The sequence below is a fragment of the Carassius auratus genome, chromosome 8 (genome assembly GCF_003368295.1).
Source record: "Carassius auratus strain Wakin chromosome 8, ASM336829v1, whole genome shotgun sequence".
NCBI classification, from domain to species: domain Eukaryota; kingdom Metazoa; phylum Chordata; class Actinopteri; order Cypriniformes; family Cyprinidae; genus Carassius; species Carassius auratus.
Genome location: NC_039250.1, coordinates 5,748,367 through 5,772,951, shown reverse-complemented (window position 1 = coordinate 5,772,951; position 24,585 = coordinate 5,748,367). Strand labels below are relative to the sequence as shown.

Genomic DNA, 24,585 nt, shown 5'->3' with positions numbered 1-24,585 from the left:
CGGATTAGGGATGTCAACGATTAATCGATGATCGATTAATTGTCGATAAGAGATGCAATCGATTAAGGCTGTCGATGGTCGGTTAACCGATTCAATGTTGGGCTGCGTGCGGCTCATGCGCACTCAACACGTGCGAGCGGCTGTGAGTGACGGTGACGATATATTAAAGCATCATCATTCATTCACAATGTACAAACTACAAATTAAGCTTTTAATGTGATTTAAACTTTAAAGTACATTAAAATAGAAACAACATAAAAGTTATTCAACATTAAAAGCAATAGAAATGTAGTTACTAATCATTTCATCAGATGACTGTTTTATATCGTGCGCTTTGCAGGGCTGCGGGACACAGTGACAGGACAGGTAGTCTATTCATTCCTACAACTTGTTAATTAATTCCTACGAATTATTAATGTGGCAATTGTCCATGTTTCATTAATTGTGTTCCCTAAATAACCCATGATTTAAGTGAAATAAGGGAACAAATGAATAAATCGAACGAATTCTTAATTCATGAAATCTTTAATTTCCCTTCCCATGTTTACCACAGTAAGAGATGCGAAAACAGTTATTAAAAGCGAAAGATAATAAAATAAACCTGGGAAATTAGAGGGTTAGACTATGAAGATTTAGGAAAAGAAACAATGCCTAAATATACTGAATTTGTGGAAATTCGTGACCAACCGGCAAACCAGAACAAAGCCGCGTAAATGAAGACTATGGGGTCCAAAAGCATGGTCGCGATCTAACATTTTCCAGTTAACCTATCATTCCTCTAATAAACAAAGCTTTTATACCACACTTGTCATAATCAGATCTTATAATTTCTAAATAAATAATTGCTGGATTCAAAACGGCGATTAATAGGCGCTGTGACCGACACATTCCTGGAGCATTCACTGCTGTCACTAAACGGTGACGCCGAGCATCGTTCACAAGTTTCTGCATGGACCTGACTAGGGCACAGGTTCTAAGCCCTGGGACAAAATGGGATGCTTTAAGGAAAATGTATAGCCTACTAAGTAATAGGCCCAACATAAAAATAACAATTTGTTTTCATGTTTTTTTTTTTTTTTTTTTTTTTTAAATAGGCTTTGCGAAATATATCCGACTTAAATAATTAAGATTAACGGATTTAACGGATTTTTCGATTTGTGCCGAATGAGACATGAGCAATAACCTCCAAATAAATCTAGCCAAAGCCGCGCTCGCTCATCCTCGTCTGCACGCATGCACTGTCACGATCTAATGCGCTGTATGCCGGATTTTTAAAAATCTGACATTTTCTAGGACAGAATCCAGCAGGATCAAATTAATGTGAGCAACAGTGTGTTTTAGTGCAGCAGTGCCGATGTAGTTCACTTAATGTGCAGCGCAGTCACACGCGCTTCACATTTCGGATAATTTTATTTTAAATACAATAATGTCAGTTGAAAACATTGCAATTGTGCTTTAAAATACAACAACGAGCACCACAAAACCATTTAAAGAGGCGCGTTCAGCGTTCTCCGTGCGGGATTGGAAACTGTCAACAAAGTAAAATGACCTCAAAAGTATGGCGCGCTCTCTTCATTTTATCAAATGATCATAATCGCATCTATTCATTTTATAATCCTGCTACTAGCATCATTTTATTCAGACTAAAACCTCTTTAATTCAAGTGAGAAAGCGTTTTGTGTGTGTGGCTTTTGCACATCCTGTCATACCGCTGACTGCGTGCCTGCAATAGACGCATTTTGCAGTATTATGGTTAACGATTAATCGATTAATTGATCGTTAATTTAAACGATGATCGATTATGGAAATAATCGAAATTTGACATCCCTAGTACGGATTATAAAATCCTTGCAAAGTGTTTTTCAAAAAGATAAAAAAAAACACCTTGGGTCTTTGATAGAAAGGAATCAGACTTATTGTATACCAAATCGAACTATAATGGATAACCTTTTTCTTTTAAGAGATGTAATTGATTTAGCTTACATGGATAATGTAAATTTACTACCAGTTGAGCTACAGGAACACTATATATTATATTCTTTGGGATGGGTTCTAGGTTTGTATAGTTGCTTTTTTGTACTCTTGCTTTCTTTGAAAAGAAAACTTAATTAAATTTATTCAAATTTAAATGTAATCTCGACATTAATATCTATTTTTATACTCAACATTACAATGTTAAACATTATACATTTACTTATATCATTTAAAATGTATTTTTTAATTCATTATTTAAAATTATTTATTTATTTATTTATTATCACATTGACCAAAAATGTAATATCTGGCACTTCCCATAAAACAGCAAAAACCAGCAAACCAACATGTTTTTTTTTTTTTTTTCATAAAGGTTTTACTCAGCACAATCGGAGCTAAAATGAAAAATGTAAATCTTAAGTATTGCTCTCACTGAACGGTCACTGTGTGTTTTCAACCATCTGCAAACATTCATGCTTCCCCTCTCTCTCTTCATTTCTCTCTCTATATATCTAATTCACTCTCTGCACAGACCTTCTTACAAATGATAAATACCCTCTATAAGCACTAACAGCACTCTTGGGGCTGCAGTCTGTCCCTCTGTTACGCTAAACACAGTAATTCAACGTCTTCTGAATGTCTGCCAGGGCCAATTAAAAATCAGGAATTCAAACCACGTCTGCCACCAACAGCACACAAACAAACAGGCAAACACAAACTCACACAAGCAAAAACATGCACGATATAAGAGTTTACCGACCACCAGGCTTCCCAGTAAACTCATAAAACATGGCGTTATGGATTATTAAGCTCAAGATATCTTATAATGCTTTGAACTTTTTTTTTTTTTTATTGCATAGAAAATGTACATTTCCAAATTGCCTCTAGCACCAACAAAAATTAACTGGAAAAGGAAATTTGCTTTATTGCTCATTTCTTTCCTCCCTTGCTTCTGGTCTTTCTCTCGTGTCTTCTGTTAATTTCTAGGCTCAGCAAAATTAGTTTAGAGTTCATTGCAAACAATTCAAACCATCTCTCACTAAAGTAAAAATTGATTTTCTTCAAAACTTTCAACTATTTACTCAACTGATAGCAGCTCAATTAGATCACAGAGCATACAGGAAAAGATAACTATCCTAATCCAGCATGCTTAAAGGAGATCTTGCTATTTCTGCGGGGTAGCCATGAAAGATATTTCACTACAGCTAAAAATAGCCCAACAGTGCATTTTAGCCGTTATTTCCGTGCATCATTACTTTGTTTTGATTCGATCTGCAATTAAATCAAGCACTCTGGGATTATGTGCACTGTTGCTGCTCACCATGGAAACCGGAGTTAATTCAATATGTGAAGGTTGCTTAAGTCAGTGCAACACTTCTACAAAGCACATAGCAACACCAGACTGATGGCGGGGTGATGCAGGTCTGTTATCTGTAACCAGTAATCTGTGGAGAGGGGAGAAAAAAACGAAAACCAAGCCAGGTGATATCCATTCTCTATCGTGATGGCAAGCCCACTGCAAACAGATCCAAATGAATTTCTATAAATAGACTTTCTGAGAAAAGAGGGATCTTGGACCTCTCCTGTAATGATATACTGGTGCTAGGAGAGGGGCAACAATTATTTCTGAGCAAATGTTGACTCTACCATGCATTGGAGCATATTAACGTCTGGCATAGTTTTGAAATGTAATTTAAAACACTGTTTGAGACTAGACTATTGGGCTACAATTAGGTCTTTTTAAGACTATATTTCAACTTAGCATTCCATTAAAACAATAGTTGACCCAAAAATGAACATTTACCAAAATTACTTATAATGTATTCACTGTAGTTTGTTTCAGACCAGATTTGAAGATATTTAGCATTACATCACCAATGGATCCTCTGCAGTGAATGGGTGCCGTCAGAATGAGAGTCTAAGCAGCTGATAAAAACATCATAATAATAGACTCTAGTCTATCAGTTAATGTCTTGTGAAGAGATGAACAAATCCATCAAGACATTTTTAACTTCAAACCATTGCTTCTGGTCAAATAGTTATTAGACCATAATATTCATAATATTGCTTTTCCAATGAACAAATCATCTCGCCTGAATCAGGAAAACAAAATAACCAAAACAGTTCTAAGCAAATATGCTGGTGGATTTAGATGAAAGAGGACTACAGGGGGATGAATGTTTCCACTGGAAGAAGTGTTATTTTAGATTATGAGCTATCAGAAAGACGGTTTGAAGTTAAATTGCCTTTTCACTTCATAAGATGTTAACTAATGGATTATTGTGTTTTTTATATATATAAACTGTTTGGACTTCTGGCGGTACCCATTCACTGCAGAAGTTATGTAATGCTACATTCAAATAACGAAGAAACAAACTCATCTACAATAATGGACGGCCTGAGGATTAGTAAACATTCATAAAACATTTTTGTGAACTACTCCTAGCATCCCTAAGTGAAGTACTTTGAGATCTGGATCCCTTTTACAAGAGTTATTCTTATCCATTTCCCAAATCTGCTTTACAACTAATCACCAGATTACAAAACCACAAGTGTAGACCACATATACCTCAAGGCAGCGGAGCCATTGCTCAGTTTTGACAGAGGTCTAATGCGGTGAGCATGCAAGCAGTCGTAAAGAAGCTGTGATTTGTCAGCGCAAAGGTTATTCTGTCACCCCTCCCTCCCCCTAAAACACATAAGGGAACAGACAGGTTGACGTTAATGTTGTCTCTATTCTCCTTGGATTAAAGTGTCAGTCCGGCAGGAGCAGAAATAAATAACCTACAGCAGTAATGCAGGGGGCTCATACTGTGTGTGCAGAGGAGGAGGTTATACAGCACCTGACATTTATCAGCTATTCTGAGACAAGAACCGGAAAAGTCTCTTTAGAGACAATTTCAGCTGATTTCAGCCTTACACCATCTGTTGAGTGGGAAAACAAAAATTACAATATACTGTATGGAATCTTACAGCCTGGGTTTATCTTGAAATGTTTAAAGCGCAAGTGTCGTATCTTCGCATCATGGGCAAAGGGATTTGGTAGATTTCTGCATGCATTATTGTGCAAACTCAGGGATGAACATCTCCATCAGTATGGAGAGCAGTCAATCAGCCCCATGAGCGTCATGCAGCCTTCATATTTTAATCAGGCAATTAGCCAGCCAGCTAAACTCCTCCATGCTCTCAGAGTTGAGGAGGTGCACATCAATTCTTCCCCTGTGAGTGATCCATGCTTTCTGCGTTCATTATCTAATATGGTGAGAACACTCCAGTCACAATCAATTAGACACACACACAAAATAAAGATATACTAGTGAAAGCGCCACTTTTAAGAGGCATTTGTTTGTAAATTGGACTGCATAAACCACGCTGTTTTTTTTAAGGGCTATATTTTTGCTAGACCAGTGGCAGACAGAGAGTGTGTTTCAAGAAACCAGTTTAGAAACAGTCATTATTTTTACATACATTGGTGAAAATTAATGTTTTACAATGCAAATTCTATTATTTTTATTAATAATAATGAAAAATTAATAAGCACTTTTCCAAAGCTCAAGATCATTGTGCAGAGTAGCAAAAACAGAAACGTAGCAACATGCAAAATACAAAGAAATATAAAACTAAATTATCATCAAAAATTCAAAAATTTTGTTACATTTATCATTAGTGTAAGGTATTGTAAAAAAAAAAAAGAAACATGTAAAAGTTCATTCCAAGCTACAATATCTTAGATTAGATTAGTTCCTCCGACTGACGTACATATGGTCAAATATAATTTGTAATATTGTATATTCTCTGTGGTTGCAAATAAAGGAATAACAGAATCAGTCTCTAAACATTTCCAGGAATGAGCCTTTAAATGTTTTCAGAAGAAATCGAACGGTTGAAGTGGAAGATATATTGCATTCAAAATGTCATCCACAACATTGCGAGCACTCAGAGAGCAGAGAGACACAGCACGTACTGAGACGGCGGCCACAGGTCTCATCTGCAGCACAGCTAGGATTTTTCCTCCGCAATCATTACCTGGTGCTCCTAACAATAAACTTCATTGAGCCTTGACTTTAATTTTATGGGATTCTCAAAGCACAGCTGCCCCTTCACTGTTTCTTCTGATGGCCAGCAGGAAGGAGGTCACAGATTAGATTTTGACACGGATTTTTTTTGTTTGAGTCATACAGTTTAAATGTCAGCATTTAAAGGTTTCATATTCATGAAATATTCATTTCACTTGAGTTCACAATGTGAAAAACGTGACAAACGGTAACAAAACTTTCAAAATATTTTTGAAAAAAGAAAAATATTTATTTAAGCATATATCAAACATAAAAAAATAAATAAAATATTGTGGAAACTGTCCTTCACTGTAATATACACTACCAGTCAAAAGTTTTTGGGCAGCAAAATTTTTAATGACTTAAAAAAAAAAATTCTTCTGCTCACCAAGCCTGCATTTATTTGATCCCAAATATAGCAAAAGCAGTAATATTGTGAAATATTTGCACAACTTAAAATAACTGCTTTAAATTTGAATATTTGTTTTTTAAGTAATTTATTCCTGTGATTTTAAAGCTGAATGTTTACCATCATTACTCCAGTCACATGATCCTTCAGAAATCATTCTTATATTATAATTTGCTGCTCAAAATACATTAAGGATTATTATAATGTTGTAAACAGCTAACTGTATATTTTTTAGGTTTCTTTGATGAATAGACAATTCAGAAGAACCGATTTGATCTTAAATAGAAATATTTTGTAACATTTGTAACAATTCTTTATCATCACTTTTGATTAATTTAATGCATCCATGCTAAATAAAAGTATTAATTTATATAATTTCATAATTAAATGATAAATATATAATGATTTAAATATACTGACTCCAAGCTTTCAAATGGTACAGTGTGTAATGTCACAAAAGCTTTTTATATCAGATAAATGCTGATCTCTGGATCTTTCTATTCATCAAAAAATCCTGAAGAAAAAAATTTACTCAACTGTTTTAAATATTGATAATATTAATAAAGCAGCAAATCAGCATATTAGAATGATTTCTTAAGGATCATGTGACACTGAAGACTGAAGAAATGATTCTGAAAATATAGTTTTGATCACAGAAATAAATTAAATTTTAAAATATACTTAAATAGAAAGCAGTTATTTTAAATAGTAACAATACTTCACAATATTACTGTTTTTGCTATATTTTGGATTTTAAAAAAATGCTTGATGAGCAGAAGTGAATTATAAAAAAATATATATAATATATATATATATATATATATATATATATATATATATATATTATATATATATATATATATATATATATATATATATATATATATATATATTACTGTCCAAAAACCTTTGGCTGGTATATGTTATATATTATTCGAATTTTTTAGAGTATGTTAGTTTATGAATTGTTTCTAAGCAATAATTTGTTTACAATTTTCTAAATATTAAACCATATCTAAATATTAAAACACATAATAAAATATACTATTAAATGTCAAAAATGTATAATAAAAATATTTGAGGGATGACTGTGTATGTCTCTTCAAGAAATGTTTTTACTCATAAGCTGAAAATTGTAAATCCAACACCAATTTGTTTCACTGTTATTATGAATACTGCCTACATTTTTATCATCACATTTTACATATGATAATTAAAATCATTTCCCCTGATATTAAAGTACTACAATAAAAAATAAGAAAAATATCAGCAATTGCATTAACTAAATTAACACTATAATTCTGTGTCCTAAACTGGTGCATCTGCTGTCCAAAATTTTCATGAACTGTAAAAATGTAATATAGGCTGAGATTATTAAGCAGTCTGTGTTCTGAACTCAGTACATGTCCTACGGAACAATCTTCCAAAGGTCACAAAATTAATAACTACACTGAAAGACTTCAAGTCTTCTCAAGAATATAGCTGAGTAGGTGTTCTTCTTAGTATCACATCTTAAATGAGTGGAAAGTGGTCGGTAATGAGATGTAGAAAGTGAACTGAGAGCAAAGATAAGGGTACATTTGTTTATTTATACAGTGCAGGAAAAGACTAAAATGTAATGTCTCTGCGAGAGATGACTAACAGGTTTCAAGTGCAGAGAGAAGCATGAAGATTGGACGATTAATCAATACCGCAGGCTAAGGATTTCTCAGAGACTGCACATCCCACATGCACAGGGATGTCAGCAAGGAGCACCAACCAACTACTGAGAAAATGAAAGTGGATGAAAAGGATAACCTTCTCAATCTGTAGTTCTGACATGTGATAGAAAACGCAGGTTTCACCTCAAACATTCGCAGAAGCATTCAAATATTGAACCTGAAAAAGCACACAATGGCGTTGTTAAGATTTTACTTTGAAAAAAGCTTGTTGCTTTGGCTACAGCTGTTCAGTTGCAAACCTGGAAGCAAATTAGCATGTTTCAAAGCACAGGCTCCCAACAGAGTTTCTAGAACAGTGGTTTTGATGTATGAGTGGAGTCTGTAAAGTAAATTACATAAATAAATTCAAAGAAAAACTAAAAGAAAAATAAGTTCTAACAAATGACACACATTCTCATTAGCACAAGTATTCAAGAAATAAAAAGTATAATAAAACAGAAGAGGTACACACACAGCCTTTAAGAAATCTATGAAAAAAAAGCAAATCTCCAGGAGTCATTTGGTTTTCACCTCTCACAAAACTCTTTCGGTCATCTCTGAAGAACTCTAGATGTGACACTTGAAGCTGACACAGCCATGACTACAAAAGATTCACTTTTTGGAGTTGGATAGCAAGTTGGACGCTGGGGGACTGTGTGGGTAAGTTTGTTTTATTTCTTTATTTATTCCTTTCAAATCCTGAATACATGAGCTAGTATGAAAGTATGAAAATAGCACTGCTGCCCACTTTCAGTAAACAGAACAAGGAAGAGTTTACGTTCTTGATAAATGTAGAATTAAATATGTACTGTAATTAGACAATTCTTGTAGACTTTGGCTCTTCAAAACAATTAAGGTGACTGTGGGAGGCATTGTAGGGTGTGAAAAGATAGAGCTGATTCTAAATATATATATACTAAATGATTATTAAAGACATTTATTGTGGATTTTTGTTATGTTTTTATCGGTTTTTTATACTCTCCTTCTGATGGCACCCATTCACTGCATATCAGTTGGTGAGCAAGTGATGTAATGTTAAATTTCTCAAAATCTTTTCAAATGAAAAACAAAATCAAAAGTAAATTTTCAGCAAATTTTTTATTTTGGGTGATCTATTTCATTAATATACGCACAGCTTCTCTAAGTGGCAGTATATTAAAATTAGCACATATAAAATATAAAATGCATATTATAATGTATCACATTAAATATTTAATGATACAACATATTATACATATTCTCAATATTACTATAATTTTTTATATATTAAATTCTAAATTTCAAAAATGTATAATATGAAATATATTATTCAATATTTATAAAAAATATTATTAAACATAAAAGAATACATAAAATATAAAAAAATTAAAAAAAATGATTTTCCTCATAAATCAAAAGCCGCTATCCTTGAACAATGCAGTGGTGAATTATCCTTCTGGGTTGGACTCCTAATCAATGTCATCATGACTGAAAAGCTCCACAGAAAAACCATTTAACAACCAAACGCTGAAACACCTCGCGGGCGCAGGATACCACGATACGACTCTGGAATGACGACCGGAAAGCCCAGGATCACTTATGCATCATTTCCATTTCAAACTAAATTGTACCTTCATTTGAGTAGCCATGATCTGGTCGGTGCGCAGGGATAAATAAGGAGAATCTCTAGCAGTGAGAAGAACAAAGGTTAGGTTGGTTTCAATCAAAGCCTTGCTTTTCATTTCAAAGGACCGAAACAGTGGAGGGACACTGCAGCTCATTAGACCACAGCTTAATCAGTTCTCTAAAAAGCTTTGAAAGCGCAGCAGAGCATCTGGGCTGCCAATGCCCTTCCTTTTTCCTGCCCACATTAATTCATTATTTTCTCTTTTCAGGCAGCCCTCAGTACTCCAATATTGTGCCAAGCCCAATCTCACACACAACACTCACAGTTCCTTCCGGGAGACCTTCAGCTTGCGACAAACCACCCTGAAAATCCACATACAGTTTAAGGATCCTTTAAGCACAAAGATGTAGATGGCGACCTCTCTGTTATGATGTGGCCATGGAAACAGACTCGCTCTCAGACTGTAGTTCATCCACGGCAGCTCTGTTTGTTTGAGAATGGCTTTAATTCTATTTGGGAATAAATGATTGGTCTGTGAGTTAATTTAATTGATTAATAATTTAGAGAAGATTTAATTTAGTGTTTCCTCTGCTCAAATCCGACTTGCCGCTCATTACTGAGCAAATTGCACATGGGTGGAGGAGATAGGGAAAATGAAGGAAAAGTAATTTGCATAATTACTGCTAATAAACACGTTGCACACTGCAGATGTGCGAAATGATTAGCGCATGCATTCACGTCTGCAAATCAAAGAAACACATGCCAATTGCCATATTTCCATCAGATGTGACATTCATCAATACAAGTACCTTCCCTCTTGTCTTGTTAAAATTAGATGCACTAGGGATGAAAAAAACTACCAATTTTAATCTCTTTCATTTACATCTATCTATCAGTTAAAAACTCTATCTATCTATCTATCTATACCTGAAACTATCTACTCCATCCATCTATTTATCTATGCCAAGCAAATATTCATAGTTTCTCTTGATAAACTTTACATTTACAGTTCAAAATAAGTTAATTATACTTCCTTGCATTCAAATTGTAATTCTACATCCTGTTTGCAAATGCGATTCAAATACAGGAATTAAAACTTTAATTCAAAAGATATTCTTTTCATATCCCCCTGCCATTCAACAATTTAACATGGAACATTGTCTTATAAATCTAAAAAATAGAGTGAAACACAATATAGCTAATGGCGGAAGTCTTCTGTGTATGTGTACAAAAATACATTTAAAAAAGCACATAGATTGAATCCAATTAGCAAAATATGTATAATTTTAGCTAAAAGAAATTTAATGGCACAAAACTATTATTGCAGCAAATATTCATATTCCTTACCAAATAAAATAAAAAAACTGTGACTTACGGATTATTCATGACAACAGGTATGTTGGTCACAGCAGAAGATTTAAAATCCGTCACTAATTGTCTTGAAATGTCTTGCTGAAGCCTGTGGATTTGTTACTGATTTGCAGCTCTGCTTTAAAAAGGATTCATTTAGGGACACAACTTTAGAGACACAACACGGTACAAACAAGTGTCTTTTTAACTTTTTGATGTCGCAATTATTATGTATCTTATACACAAAGATCCATTTTTATTTATATGTTAAAGGGCTAGTTCACTCAAAAATGAAAATTCTGTCATTAAATCAGTAGTTAAACCTATTTTTATGAAGCTACAATACTTTTTGTGTCTGCAAAGAAAATAATAATAATGGCTTTATTCAACAATTACTTGAGCCACTGATGTCACATGGACTACTGTACTTTAATGATATCCATACTACCGGTCTGGGCTCTGAACATGGTAGTTCCCTTGCGGACTATGCAGGGTTTTGCGGGATTGTAATGACATGTGGGTGAGTAATTAATGACAGAATTTTCTGTGTGAAATTCTGTGTGAAATATTCCTTTAAATGCATATATATATATATATATATATATATATATATATATATATATATATATATACTATAAATGTGTAAAATTATCGAGGAGAAATTACATTGACAAGCCTTATTTTGATGTAAAGTACGTCAAATTAAATCTGTAAGCCTGAAACATTTATCATTTAACTTTATTAATACTGAATTATATATTTTTTTGTTATTTCTGCAGACTCCTTAGTGCCCCCTTTGCATCCAAGTGCAACTTGCACTAAAACACATAAATCTTTGAAAAGTTCCTCCCCGAAATCCGTTCCCTTGAAAGCACTGCTGCTAAATATATTAAATCAAGTTGACCTCACAAATCAGCTAATCAGTTGGTGGATGACTAGTCCACCCTCCTCCTGACCCATCACTAACAAGCACACGCACATTACTGTGTTTGTATGTGTGTTTGTGTAGAACAATAACGCAGCTGTGGCTTGAAACAAACCGCCAGCTAGAACAAATCTAAAGTGCCTCTTTATGTAGCTATGCATCAGTTCATGGCATCTCTCTTCTGCACAAATGTCTGCTGCTTGTTGTCGCCATGACCTTCTGTTTTCTCTGGCTGATAGTCACCCTGTTGCATCTCTAGTCTAGAGAAAACAATCGCTTTGATCAAGTTATTGCCTTCTGTGAGTACAGCTCAAGCCTCCCACGCATTGCTGTTCTACAGGGTGCTTGGTGGAAAGCACTGCAACCATGTTGCGAGTTTGGCTTCGTTTTTTTGTAATACCTCTGTATTGCATGTACGCCTGCTATCTGCTCGCTGCTGGTTGACTCGGGCACCTCGACTGAAGTCCATCTTTTCCCACCCACGCCTTTTTTTTCTGCCTCTCCAGCACTTTTGAAACTTTTCCTCTAGCATGGCGCGCACACAACTCATCCATATGGAATCAACGCTCTCGGCTCTGCTGCTGTGAAAGCTAACAGTGATTTCAGCAAAGCTTCAGAGTCCTTCAGCTGAAATGAGATAGAGGATGAGAAAAGGGACATACAGTATGACAGGAAAAAAAATCAATGTGCAAGGCATTGTAGTGTAGGTGTGGGAGCTTCAGCTGTGGGGGGTTTAATGGGTGAGCTGCTGGGAGATTTGAACTTCTAGTGACACTGAAGACTGGAGTAATGGCTGCTCAAATGTGCAAGTATAGTTAAAATCTACCGTGAAAATATTAATCAAAAGATTGCATAGTTTTAAATCAGCAATAAAATCTGATAACATTGGTATCATAAATTTCACTAGTTCAAACATTGTACCAAAAAATATATAATTTTAGTATTTAGTATTATTTTATAATAATAAAAAAATTACTATAATAAATAAAAATAATAATTAGTAGTAGTAGTATCAGTATTAGGGATGCACGATATTGGATTTTGGCCGATATTCGATATGCCGATATTTTCAAAATAATTTTGGCCGATGCCGATACCGATATCGATATATATACAAATATATACTGATATATTTAAACTTTAATTTTACTGAAGAGAAATCTATGTATCTCTTCTGTACTGATTCTACCATAAATTTATTATTTTACAAATGTAGACAGACATTCACATCTGAAAAACAGGTCAATTATTTCACTTGGAGAATATCGGTTTGGCTCATCGGCAGAAATATTCATATCGGCCGATACCGATAATGGTCATTTTAAGCTTTTATCGGCCGATACCGATATTGTGCCGATATTATCGTGCATCCCTAATCAGTATTATAGTATTATTAACAACAATAAAGCACTTATAAATAATAACAGCAACAATATTCAGCCCAGATTCAGTCAAACGCAGCAAAGCAAAAACCCAGGAGTTTTTGAAGGTAAAAAAGTGGATGATTCTGGCCAGGTCAGTTTCCTGATTTCAACCCGATTGAGCATGCTTTTCACTTGCTGAAGACAAAACAACAACAACAACTGAATTCAGTTGCAGTAAAGGCCTGGCAATGCATCACAAAGCATCACAAAGGAGGCAAATGGTTGTAATTCCTAGAATTTTATATTTTTGTTCAACCCCTTGAATTAAAGCTTAAAGTGTGCACTTCAGTTTAATATGTATTGTTTTATTTTTAATTCTGTTCTGATGGTACACAGAGACAAAATTATGAAAATTGTGTCAGTGTCCAAAAATATAAGGACCTCACTATACATACATCAGAAGAACAATTCATTACTGATAATAAAATATGCGTTAAAAATCTGTTCTGGATATTGGTTAACAGCCATTTAAACATAAAAACAATCTGCAAGGTCATGAAAAAGCTATAATGAGCATTATAGATTATTTTGTTAATTTTTCTATAGTGGTCCTCATATCGTGTTTGGTTCTCCTCTCCATTCTGCATGCACACTTTTACATCTCTTCAACCCAACCTGCAGTGCCTCTTACATCACTCCTCACATTCTTCAGTTCAAGGCCTCTGTAAATCTCTCAAACCTTTTTTCTTACTTATTACTAAGGTAACTCACAGTGCTGGAGAGCAGGAAAGAAAGGGAGGTGATGGAATCGTGACTGTGTGTACTTCTGTTTGTTTTTTGTGCATTCCTGTGTGAGCGAGAGTATGACTATGCTGGAGAGCGAGGGAGAGAGAGAGAGAGAGAGAGAGAGAGAGAGAGAAAACGAGCGCACAGCGTGCATGCAGTGGTCCTGATGATCTGTATCATACATTTGTTAAAATATCTCTAGTTTGTCTCAGTGATAGTGCGAGGAAATATAACAAGAGGACTTGATTTGAGGACTGTTGTAAACGTTGCTTCCTCTCATCTTTTCAAAAACGTACCATGACTGTGAAGTGCTTCATTTTGTCACAGTGGGCATCCAGCCTCATACAATGTAAACCACATCCAGTCCAAATGGTTCTGAATAAAAGATTCAAAAGCCCTATCTGGTTTGGTAAAATCTAGAAAAAGACCAACATTCAAGACACACTACCTTCTAAGCCACGATTCATAAGAAACATTAATTGACATCTAAGTCCATTAGGATTACAAGCGATTCCTAATAAGCGTTAAATTATTATTTCATTCTGTCATCTGACCATCTGTTCTTGCAAACAAGACACATGTAGGTCATTATCGTTATGCACTACCTTCTGAACTTGTGCATGTGTTGTAATTTAGGAATGTATTTCAGGGTACGCCTGATTTACACATTCAGAAAATAGCAAAAATAAGAAAGACAGTGGGAAAAAATGCATGAGTTTTTCATTGCTAAGTTATTAATGTTTTGCCGGAAACCAGAGCTGTGCGCCAACTGAAGTGATAATTTAAATGTATGGAAGTAGAAATTAACTGAAAAACTAGAAAGGCAAGGTTGGTCGAGACAAACTTTAAATATTGTCTTGATAAAGCTTTGTTTAAAACTTAAAAAAAGATGGATGGATTGATCTAGATGGTGTCACGATCATTAGATGGAGTGCCCGTGAACTTCAGTAGAGGGCACTCCACTCAGGACCCTTCCACCCATAAACCACCAGATGTCACTTGGACACTAGCACCTCTCTTCTGTTGCACCACACCCAAACTACATTCTCCATGAGTCACTGCATCACAATCACCCTGCCACACCTGCACCTCATTCATCAGCCAATTTCCTTGCCACACCTGCACCTCATTTACACACACATAAAAGCAGCACACTCACTCTCATTCACTGCGAAGTCTTGTTTAGCCTGTCTAGCATTTCCGAGCTTTTTCCATTGTGTTTGTTTTTCCTGTGTCTGATCTTGGATTGTGTTACCAACTCTGATTCTCTGCTGCCTGCCCCGACATCCGTTTTTTTACCGTTAATGATTCTGGATATCCCTAACACACCTCACGCTGTTCCTGATTTCTGCTTGTATGACCATTCTCTTAATAAAATTCTGCACATGGATCCGAATGCCTCTGACTCCTTGTTACAGATGGATGGATCAGGCTAATTCAAATCCAAATTTACACTTCTTACATTTTGTCCTAACCTCCTGCAAACTTTTTGAATAAAGAACCAAAAAAACAAAAGAAGAAACACCTGGGATATTTCCTAATAAATTTCATTTCAAGTAATTTATACACCCAGTAAAAAAAAGACAAAAAACAAAATGAATTATTTACCATTCACTCCATGTTCACTTCACTGGAATATTGTGACAAAAGAAACTAAGTAGTTATTTCAATCTAAAAAAAAACATGTTTAATATTTTATTCAATGTATTAAGACAATGTGGACATGAAAATGTACTGGAAAATGTAAATACCCGAAATAACAGCGATTTTTTTTATCTGAGGCCATCCTAGAAATCACCCCCCAAATGGCAAAACCTCAGGCTCCATTTAACCTGATTGATGGAACCATTTCCCTGTGCAGGGGCGTTAAAAAAGGCGTTTGAATCCAAAAGCTGTTGAGCAAAGTGATCTCCTTTTTTACCGTTTACATAAAACAGCTCCCACACCTCTGAAATGTGGGCCAATTAATCGTATCTGAAACACAGCAGGGATTTTTTCCTCTTTTAGATGGGTAACATTTACAAAGGGATCTCCTGAGAGCAAAAACACAGATACGTCAATAATGCCTAGCTGTCCTAGTCAATTGACAAACAACAAGCACTTTCTGCACACCAGCAATAGCTAATTGCACATAGCAAGGGTGTATTTCTCATTATCGACAAAACCATGTCTCTTTGACTTGGAATTCTGAGTATGCTTGTTACCACTGCAAATTATGTCTGCAGATATATGGCATGCTGGAAAAAATAGGGCAAATGCACAAGGCCATCTACATTTAAAACAGATTTAATGAGCATAGACACTGACACCTTGATTACACCCCTACGGTTCTGAATGATGATATTCTCTGGAAAGCCATCTGTAACCAAACAAGCTGATAGACCTTGGATGAGCACATCAATTCAAAGGCTTTCAAGAATGGCCAGAGCGTTTCTCTGAAGAGAAACCATCTTAAAGGATAGGGATCAATACAAATAATTGCAAAATCAGTAGGAATGTGTGATTTCATTTGCATTAAGGTCGCATAAGAAATGCAGAAGAGCCCTATTTACTGGATGCATCTGATACTGTAAACATTTCATTAGTGCATGTGTTTTATTTTATTTTTTTAAATGCTTTGACCTTGTAATGTTTACTCAAAACTGAACGTTCTTCTGGAAAAATCAGACTTCTCTCTGGTGACGTGCAATACTACTCCAATCATTTAACCTACTTAAAAGTATATGCATATTGAAAATTGTTTGAAGGTTTGAGAACATTGCCCACATTTCAAAAACCAATCAACAATGAATGCACAGAACTAAGTCCCGCTCTGCAGTTTTTTTGTTTCTCATAATCCATTACACTTGGATGTACATCACAAAACAGAAAAAAAGATATATCACTACTTCAGTTTCATCAGGGTAGAGACTTAAATGCCACCTTTTACATATGAGAATTGCAACGAGAAGTGTTTCTGCTCAGTACATCTCTCTGGTGTTGGATCAGAAACAGAAAAAAGGCCAGAGAACATCACAAAATTTCTGTTAAATGTATTTCTAAAGTGGTTTGTGACAGTAATCCGGATGGCAAGGGGGCGGCAGGAAAGGAAGTGTGAAATTACGATAGTGAACACAATAGAATGCAATGTAAAAATCCTTCCTGGAGCCCAATAATCTGTCACCTTCAACAACAACGACAAAAAACAATTAGTTCCATCTCATTTCTGCTGGCAAGGAATTGGAAGATTACGATACTGGAGGATGAAGTGCGATATGTAGTTATTAATCCGTTCAATGTTCGCCTTAAGGGGGAAAGCCTGAAAGAGCGTTTATGCAGGTATGATTTATTCAACAGTGGCGCGAGAGCATCTGCCAGGTGTTATGGAAAGACCGGTAATATCAAAGGAGAACATGCACATTATTATTTGTTTGCCTGCACACCAAAAAGCACGCCAGCGGGCTGAAAACGGCAGTCGCCACTCAAAGTGACGCAGAACCCAGCAGGTGACAAGTAGGAAGCATATGGAAACGATTCCAAAAGACACAACAAACAGAACAAAACTTCTCACAAATCGAAACTGTTTGACAAGACGCACATACAAACGCTCCTTTTTCCAACTCTGATAAAAAGCCATAAATAAATAAAAATAAAACAAAAACATGGCAGGCAGGGTCCTACCAAGTATGTGCCACGGTGAAGCGCCTCTGCTTGTGGTTGTTGTTGTTAAGAAGCATCCGTCGGAGGAGACGGGGGGAGTTCCGTGGCGACAGCCGGGGCGAAATGGAAGAGGGCGAGCGGCGGTGCCCTCGGGGTCGCTCCTGCTGCAGGAGGTTCTCCCTCAGGATCTTCACCAGGTCCTCGTTCAACCCGACATGCTTGGGCATAGGCGGCACTGCCAGCGTGTCCTGGTGGCCCACGGCCGCTTGCTGGGCCATCCTCACGCTTCGTCCGTCCTTCTCCCGCAGCTGGGGGCAAAAACAAAAAAACGTCCACTAATCCAGAGGTAAACTCCCCAGGATGGGGGAGGGCAGGGGTGAGTGAACGAACTCGGAGCGTCTCTGCAAGCCCCGTGCGGGCTGCTCAGCGCATGAATGAGTGACTGGAATTAATCGCAGTGAGAGCGGGAGAGCAGAAGAGTGCGTGCTCCTGTCAGGACGACTGCCGAGCTGTGATGGTGTGCTTGTGAGAGAGAAGAGGAGAGGGAGAGAGGAAGGGAGGGAGGGAGGAGAGACAGAGCGAGCTGTCGATCGGCAGCGCATCACTAACTGCTGACTGCAAGCCACCACTTTGCTAAAGAGCCATTCAAATTGTGTGTGTGTGTGTGTGTGTGTGTGTGTGTGTACAGTATGGAGTAAGCGGGCACTGATGCCAAAAGCAACTTTTCTCTTTTTTCCTCTCTGTATATTTAAATCTAACTAATTAATGACAAGGATGTGTGCATGCGGTCCAAAGAAAACAGTGTGCGTATTTGCTTATCCTTTGATCACTGAGCAGCTGTTCTAAATATGATTTTATGATGTAGACTTTATGCTGCCAAACATGTCACAAAAAGAAAAGCCTCGTGAGTTAAGGAGACACGAAGATTAATGAATCCTGACAGGAGCCTGCTATAAATATTGCTTATGATGATCACAGCATGCTTATTTTAATAGCTGCAGGAAATAAATAAAAATCTCTTTAATCTCTCTATCATTTCTCTTAGAAAATCAAACGAAATGGAGGCTTTAACTGAAAGCATTAGTTCACCCAAAAATACAAATTCTGTCATCATTTACTCAACCTTGTGTCATTCCAAACCTCTATGACTTTCTTTCTTCTGTGGAACATAAAAGAATATATTTTGAGAAATGGCCTCGGATCTTTCGTTTCCAATGTTCTTCGAGATATTTTCTTTAGCGTCCCCCAGAAGAAATTCACACAAGCTTGACAGAATTCACATTTTTGGGTGAACTATCCATTTAAATTTCCTAAGATTTTTCTTAAAAGCATCAAATCCAGTAATATTACAGATCAGATTTCAACAATGTCTCAAACTGTGCTCAGACTCTTCTGAGACCAAATAACTACTTTTTTTTAGCATTTCTGTAGCTTAAACAGTAGAGAATGGCACTGGCAGCTTCAAGGTCATGGGTTTGAATCCCAGGCATGAACTCACAGAACACACTTTGGGTATAATGGCAAATGCATAAATGTAAATTAAGTGTAAAGTTCTCATATGGGATAACAATCCTCAATTGTCTTGGCATCTCTGTATGGTCTCTGTACTTTGTTTTAGTGTGTAAATTTTTTAGTCTGTACATCTATTTTTACAAAAATTACACTTTTAATATTAAGAAATATGTATTGAGCAGCAAATCCGCATATAAGAATGATTTATCTGTAGGATCATGTGACTGGAGTAATGGCTGCTAAAAATTCTGCTTTATAATAACAGAAATAATTTTTTTAATACATTAAAATAAGAAAACAGTTTTTTTAAATACAGACTCCAAAGTTTTGATAATAGTAAAAGATTGCAAAAATGTTTAAAAAATACAAATCACATACTCTACATACACTCACTGGCCACTTTATTAGGTGCACCTTGCTAGTACAGGGTTGGCCCCTCTTTTGCCTTTAGAACTGCCGTAAATCTTTGTGGCATAGATTCAACAAGGTGTTGGAAACATTCCTCAGAGATTTTTGTCCATACTGACATGATAGCATCACGCAGTTGCTGCAGATTTGTTGGCTGCACATCCATGACGCGAATCTCTCATTCCACCACATCCAAAAGCTGCTCTATTGGATTGAGATTTGGTGACTGTGGAGGCCCCCCACACCATTACACCACCTACACCAGCCGAACCGTTGAGACAAGGCAGGATGGATCCATGCTTTCATGTTCTTTAAGCCACATTCTGACCCTACATAAAATGTTGATTCATAAAGTCCAACAGGAAATACATTCAATGCATTGCATCCAACCTCTATAAAACGAGTAAGCACGCATAAGAAAATTCTCCATGATCATTCCGTGTTCTGTAAGCATAACTTCAAACAGTCCCCTGAGCTGAAAATTGCACTTCACCTCCCTAAGAGTGACTGACCACATCTGCACCGCAGGAGGAACGACTTAGCTGGAAGATCAGGGGAGAATTAACACATGATCCAGGAATAAAGACAAAAATAGCTAAATGGACAGGAAGATTGGTGGTTGCGCAGGAAACCTGCAAAGTTCATTGTGAGCAGAACCAAAGAAATCTGATGTACAAATGTGTCATGGTTGATGATACAGTCTCATCCTTCTGGTTACGACAGTCCACCATAAATGACGCATAATCAATGTAAAAGCATGTACAATACAGGCATTTTATACTGCAAAATATTTCAAGAAATATATTAACAGAGAGAAAGGCTTAATTAAGACAGTCTTAAAAGATATATCAACATCTGAAGTGGTCCCGCTGTGAAAATACAACACAGTATTGGAAGTAATGTTAATAATTAATCGATTCTTTTTCTCATTAAAAATTATTTGGATCAGCAGATTTTCCAAAAGCTGTATTCCAATTAAATCTCTTGAGATCATGAAACAGCATCTGTCTCAGGTTAAAATGTTCTGACGTGCAGTGTATGATTCTGTCATATCTTTTTTTCTCCCACAGTGGAATACATAAACTTATTTACATAGTTTGCATTATATATGTATGTGTACTGTGTATGTGACTTGTACATACACTATATGGATAAAAGTATTTGGACACCCCTTTCTTTAGAACAGAAAAGGCACTTCCAAAACTGTGGCAACAAATATGGAAAATCATTTATGTATTTAAAAATTGTATTTCCATCTCCGTTGCAACAGTTTGGGAAGTGTCTAAAATGACTATACCCATATACAAGTCACTGGTGTTTGGTGATTTTGGCTCAAGTTCTGCATTCAACACAAACCTTTTGTAATATTATAAATGTCTTTACTGTCACTTTGATCAATTCAATGTATAACTGCTAAATAAAAGTATTAATTTCTTTAAAAAATAAATAAAACTAAAAACGTACTGATCCTAAACGTTTGGAATGTCTGTGTATATTAAATTGGAAAGAATGTTAATATTTAATCTCTCGTTAAGAAATAAGGCTTAATATGACTTCAGATGAGCAGAGAGCACAAGCTAGATTAAAGTGATTATTACATTTTGAATATGGATATTTTTCGTACAAAAACGCATCGATTCACTACAGAAGGTCTTTGTTCACCCCCCGGAGCCGTGTGAATCACATTTTTTTAAATGGATGTGCTTTATATTAAAATTATCATTGACCGATGGAGTGCAATGCACGCTAAGTTGCATCAAACTGCTTGAAAGATCAAAACCAATTTTCTAAATAACTCCAACTAAATTCGTCTCAAGGAAGAAAGTCAAATACATCTAGGATGACTCCAGGGTGAGTAATTTATGGCTTAATTTTCATTTCTGGCTGAACTAACCCTATGGTATATTTTTTGCCAAAAACATTTTATGGGTCAAACTTTTTTATTTTATTTTTTATTTAAAAAATCACTAGGATATTAATAAAGATCATGTTCCATGAAGATACTTTGTAAATTTCATACTGTACTAAATGTATTACAACTTAATTTTTGATTAGTAATGTGCATTGCTAAGAACTACATTTGGACTACTTCAAAGTCGATTTTCTCAATATTTTTATTTTTTTGCACCCTCATATTCCAGATTTTCTAATGGTTGTCCTATCCTAACAAACAAGCTTTCACATGATGTATAAATCTCAATTTCGATAAATTGGGTGTTCTTGTCTATGGATGTGCTCATAAGATGTTGGTCCCTGGCCTCACGTGCCCCGTCTCAAAACTGCCTCTGGATTTCAGCTCATTACTTCAAGGACACAGGACACAGACATCCGCAAGTGCTAGTTCTGGGCTGTCAATCTCTGATCTAGTCCACAAAAAAAGGAGCAAACAGCACACACAAAAAATCAAAAAGGCAATAAAATACACCATATGGTGAGATCTATCATCTCTACTTCCTTTTACAGTGTTCCAAATCTCTCAATACACTCATAACTTGTGATATATCAAGCAATATGGGGATGCTATGATTTTAACTACTGATTTGATACCCCTCACCCTTTTTTGGACCATCAGTATGCACATTTGGCAACAGGCCACCTGAATGTGTGCATGTTCTTTGGGTTGTGTCATAGTGACTGGTAGAACACCGCATTGTGTGTTCGCTTCCCCTCCCCACTTCTCCCTGCATGACGTCTGTGTGTTTCTCCACTGTTACCCTTGGCAACATGGATGGAGAGAGACAAGTGTGTGTGTGTGTGTGTGTGTGTGTGTGTGTGTGTGTGTGTGTGTGTGTGTGTGTGTGTGTGTGTGTGTGGTAAGAATTGACTCAGAGCTAGAGATTTAACAGAGGAATGAAAGGAGACTAATCCGCAGAATGCAGCTCCAAACCCAGCACTGGTGATGTTCACATAAATATTCATGCATGAAGGCCTCATACAAACACTCGGTGTGTCAATCTCTCAGAACTCATCCAGAGATGTGAAATACGTCTAGGTCCATGTCATATCAAAAGTAATATCACCTCTAATATCACCTTAATATTGTTGTGGTGGCATTAATTTCATTGAATTAAGCACACTTGCCCCTTAAATTCTCATTACTGTAAGGCAAAAATCTCATTTGCATCACAGTGATATATAAAGTAAAGGAATAATAAATCATAATCATTATAATTTCATGTAATAATTATAATAATATCAGGGAAGAAATGGCAAGTTTATTTATATAACACATTTCAAAGACAATACTTCAAAGTCATAAAATAATCATAATAGATAATTAAAAGTAAAACATTGTGTTAGCAGCGCAAAAGGTCAAGGGTTCAATCCCCAGGGAACTCACATACTGGTAAAAAAAATACCAGAATGCACTGTAAGTCGCTTTGGATAAAAGTGACTGCTAAATGCATAAATGTAAATGTAAAACAATAAAAAACTGTTTTAAAATAGAATTTAAAAATAAATAAGAAAAATAATAATTTTATTATAATCAGTATTATTATTATTTAATTGTTATTTAGATTTGTATTTATAATAATTTATGAAAATTATTTATTAATATTACTATTCAGAATTATTGTTATATTTATTTTGAATAATAATATTTATTTTATTTTTGTTTAAATTTGTTTATATTTCTTTATATATTTATTCTTTTTATTATTCATATTTTAGATATAATTATGATTTTATGATCAGCTTAAACTACACACGATAGTATTCGTTATTGAGAAAAAAAATTATTTACAAAAATAAAAAAGATTGTGTTACATGAATGCGAATTAAATGAGAATCAAAAATAAACTGATATTTTTAACACCTCTGTTCCTCATCAAACTCGAGTATCTAATTAACCACTATTAGGAATAATTTCAAAATTACATAATCATAAGTAATACCGCCTCAATGACAATTTGGGAGGAAAACATACTTGGTACACGCAAAAAAGCCTTAATTTCTTATTTTCAGGGTGAAATTTAACCTGAACATGCTTTGTGATATTGGTGGTGCCCCAACCATGCAAAGTTGAATCCTTAAAAATGCATAGACAGTCACGAATATATTGAAGATCCATAAATTGCAAAAGTGTCTATCTTTTTGTGTGCAGAGTTGATGAGGCTGCACGACCTCTGTGGCCATTTAGCAGTTCATTCGCACCGACTGACTAACTGCCTTCCAGCTGATAAGGGAGAACTCAGTGCCAGAGCACTTTGTGTGAATCATAGCTGTGGCACCCTTCAAACACAACGGTATAAAAAGACCCTTTTTAAAGTCTGACATGCTGAGAGAACGGTGGTATAAAAGGATGTCTTCAAACAAGTTTAATCAAAAGTGAAGAAGTGACATCTTTTCACACACATTATTGCAGAGGTTGTCATACCCTTGTGTTGTCATCACTTCAAAAATCAAGGTATGAAAAACATGAGCTAAAATTAGACTGCATTGTTGTGTGCTGGTAAAGCTTTCAATGGAGCAAAATTAGATTCTAAAACAAACTATAGCTTGTCCATTTATTTTAGAAACAAAGAAAGAACAAAGTCAATTCAGTCCACATCTCTACATGGACTAAATGAAAATGACAGGAACTGTCTACTTAAAGGAACAGTACCTTGAAAAATTCTGCTTGACACATGTGATCACTTATGAACTGTAACTGTCTCTGTTTAACTGAAAATATTTCATTTTTGGGTTAACTATTCCTTAATTCCTAAACCTGACTTGAAACACTGGACAGCGCATCTTAGTGGTTTACAATGCACACAATTAACAAGCAGCATTTTAGAAAGCTTGAACAGTTATTACAGTAAAACATCTCCCTCTACTGGACGAATGGGTTCCAACCATTATTTCTTTCCTTTC

The 24,585-nt window shown here is 35.6% G+C and overlaps 1 protein-coding gene across 5 annotated transcripts in view; it reads right to left on the bottom strand.

Annotated features, from left to right (window-relative positions):
- Window positions 1–24,585, bottom strand: part of pde4d (phosphodiesterase 4D, cAMP-specific) — a 107,766-nt gene that overhangs the window by 63,849 nt on the left and 19,332 nt on the right. Inside the window, exon 1 of one of the 5 annotated variants that reach the window (XM_026269271.1) lies at window positions 17,830–18,478. The exons of 3 other annotated variants lie outside the window; for them this stretch is intronic. In XM_026269271.1, the coding sequence (XP_026125056.1) occupies window positions 17,830–18,086 (257 nt within the window). In that variant the 5' untranslated portion in view covers window positions 18,087–18,478. Of the gene's footprint in view, window positions 1–17,829; window positions 18,479–24,585 lie in introns of those variants that run through there. One more of the 5 variants, XM_026269263.1, reaches the window with a different exon arrangement.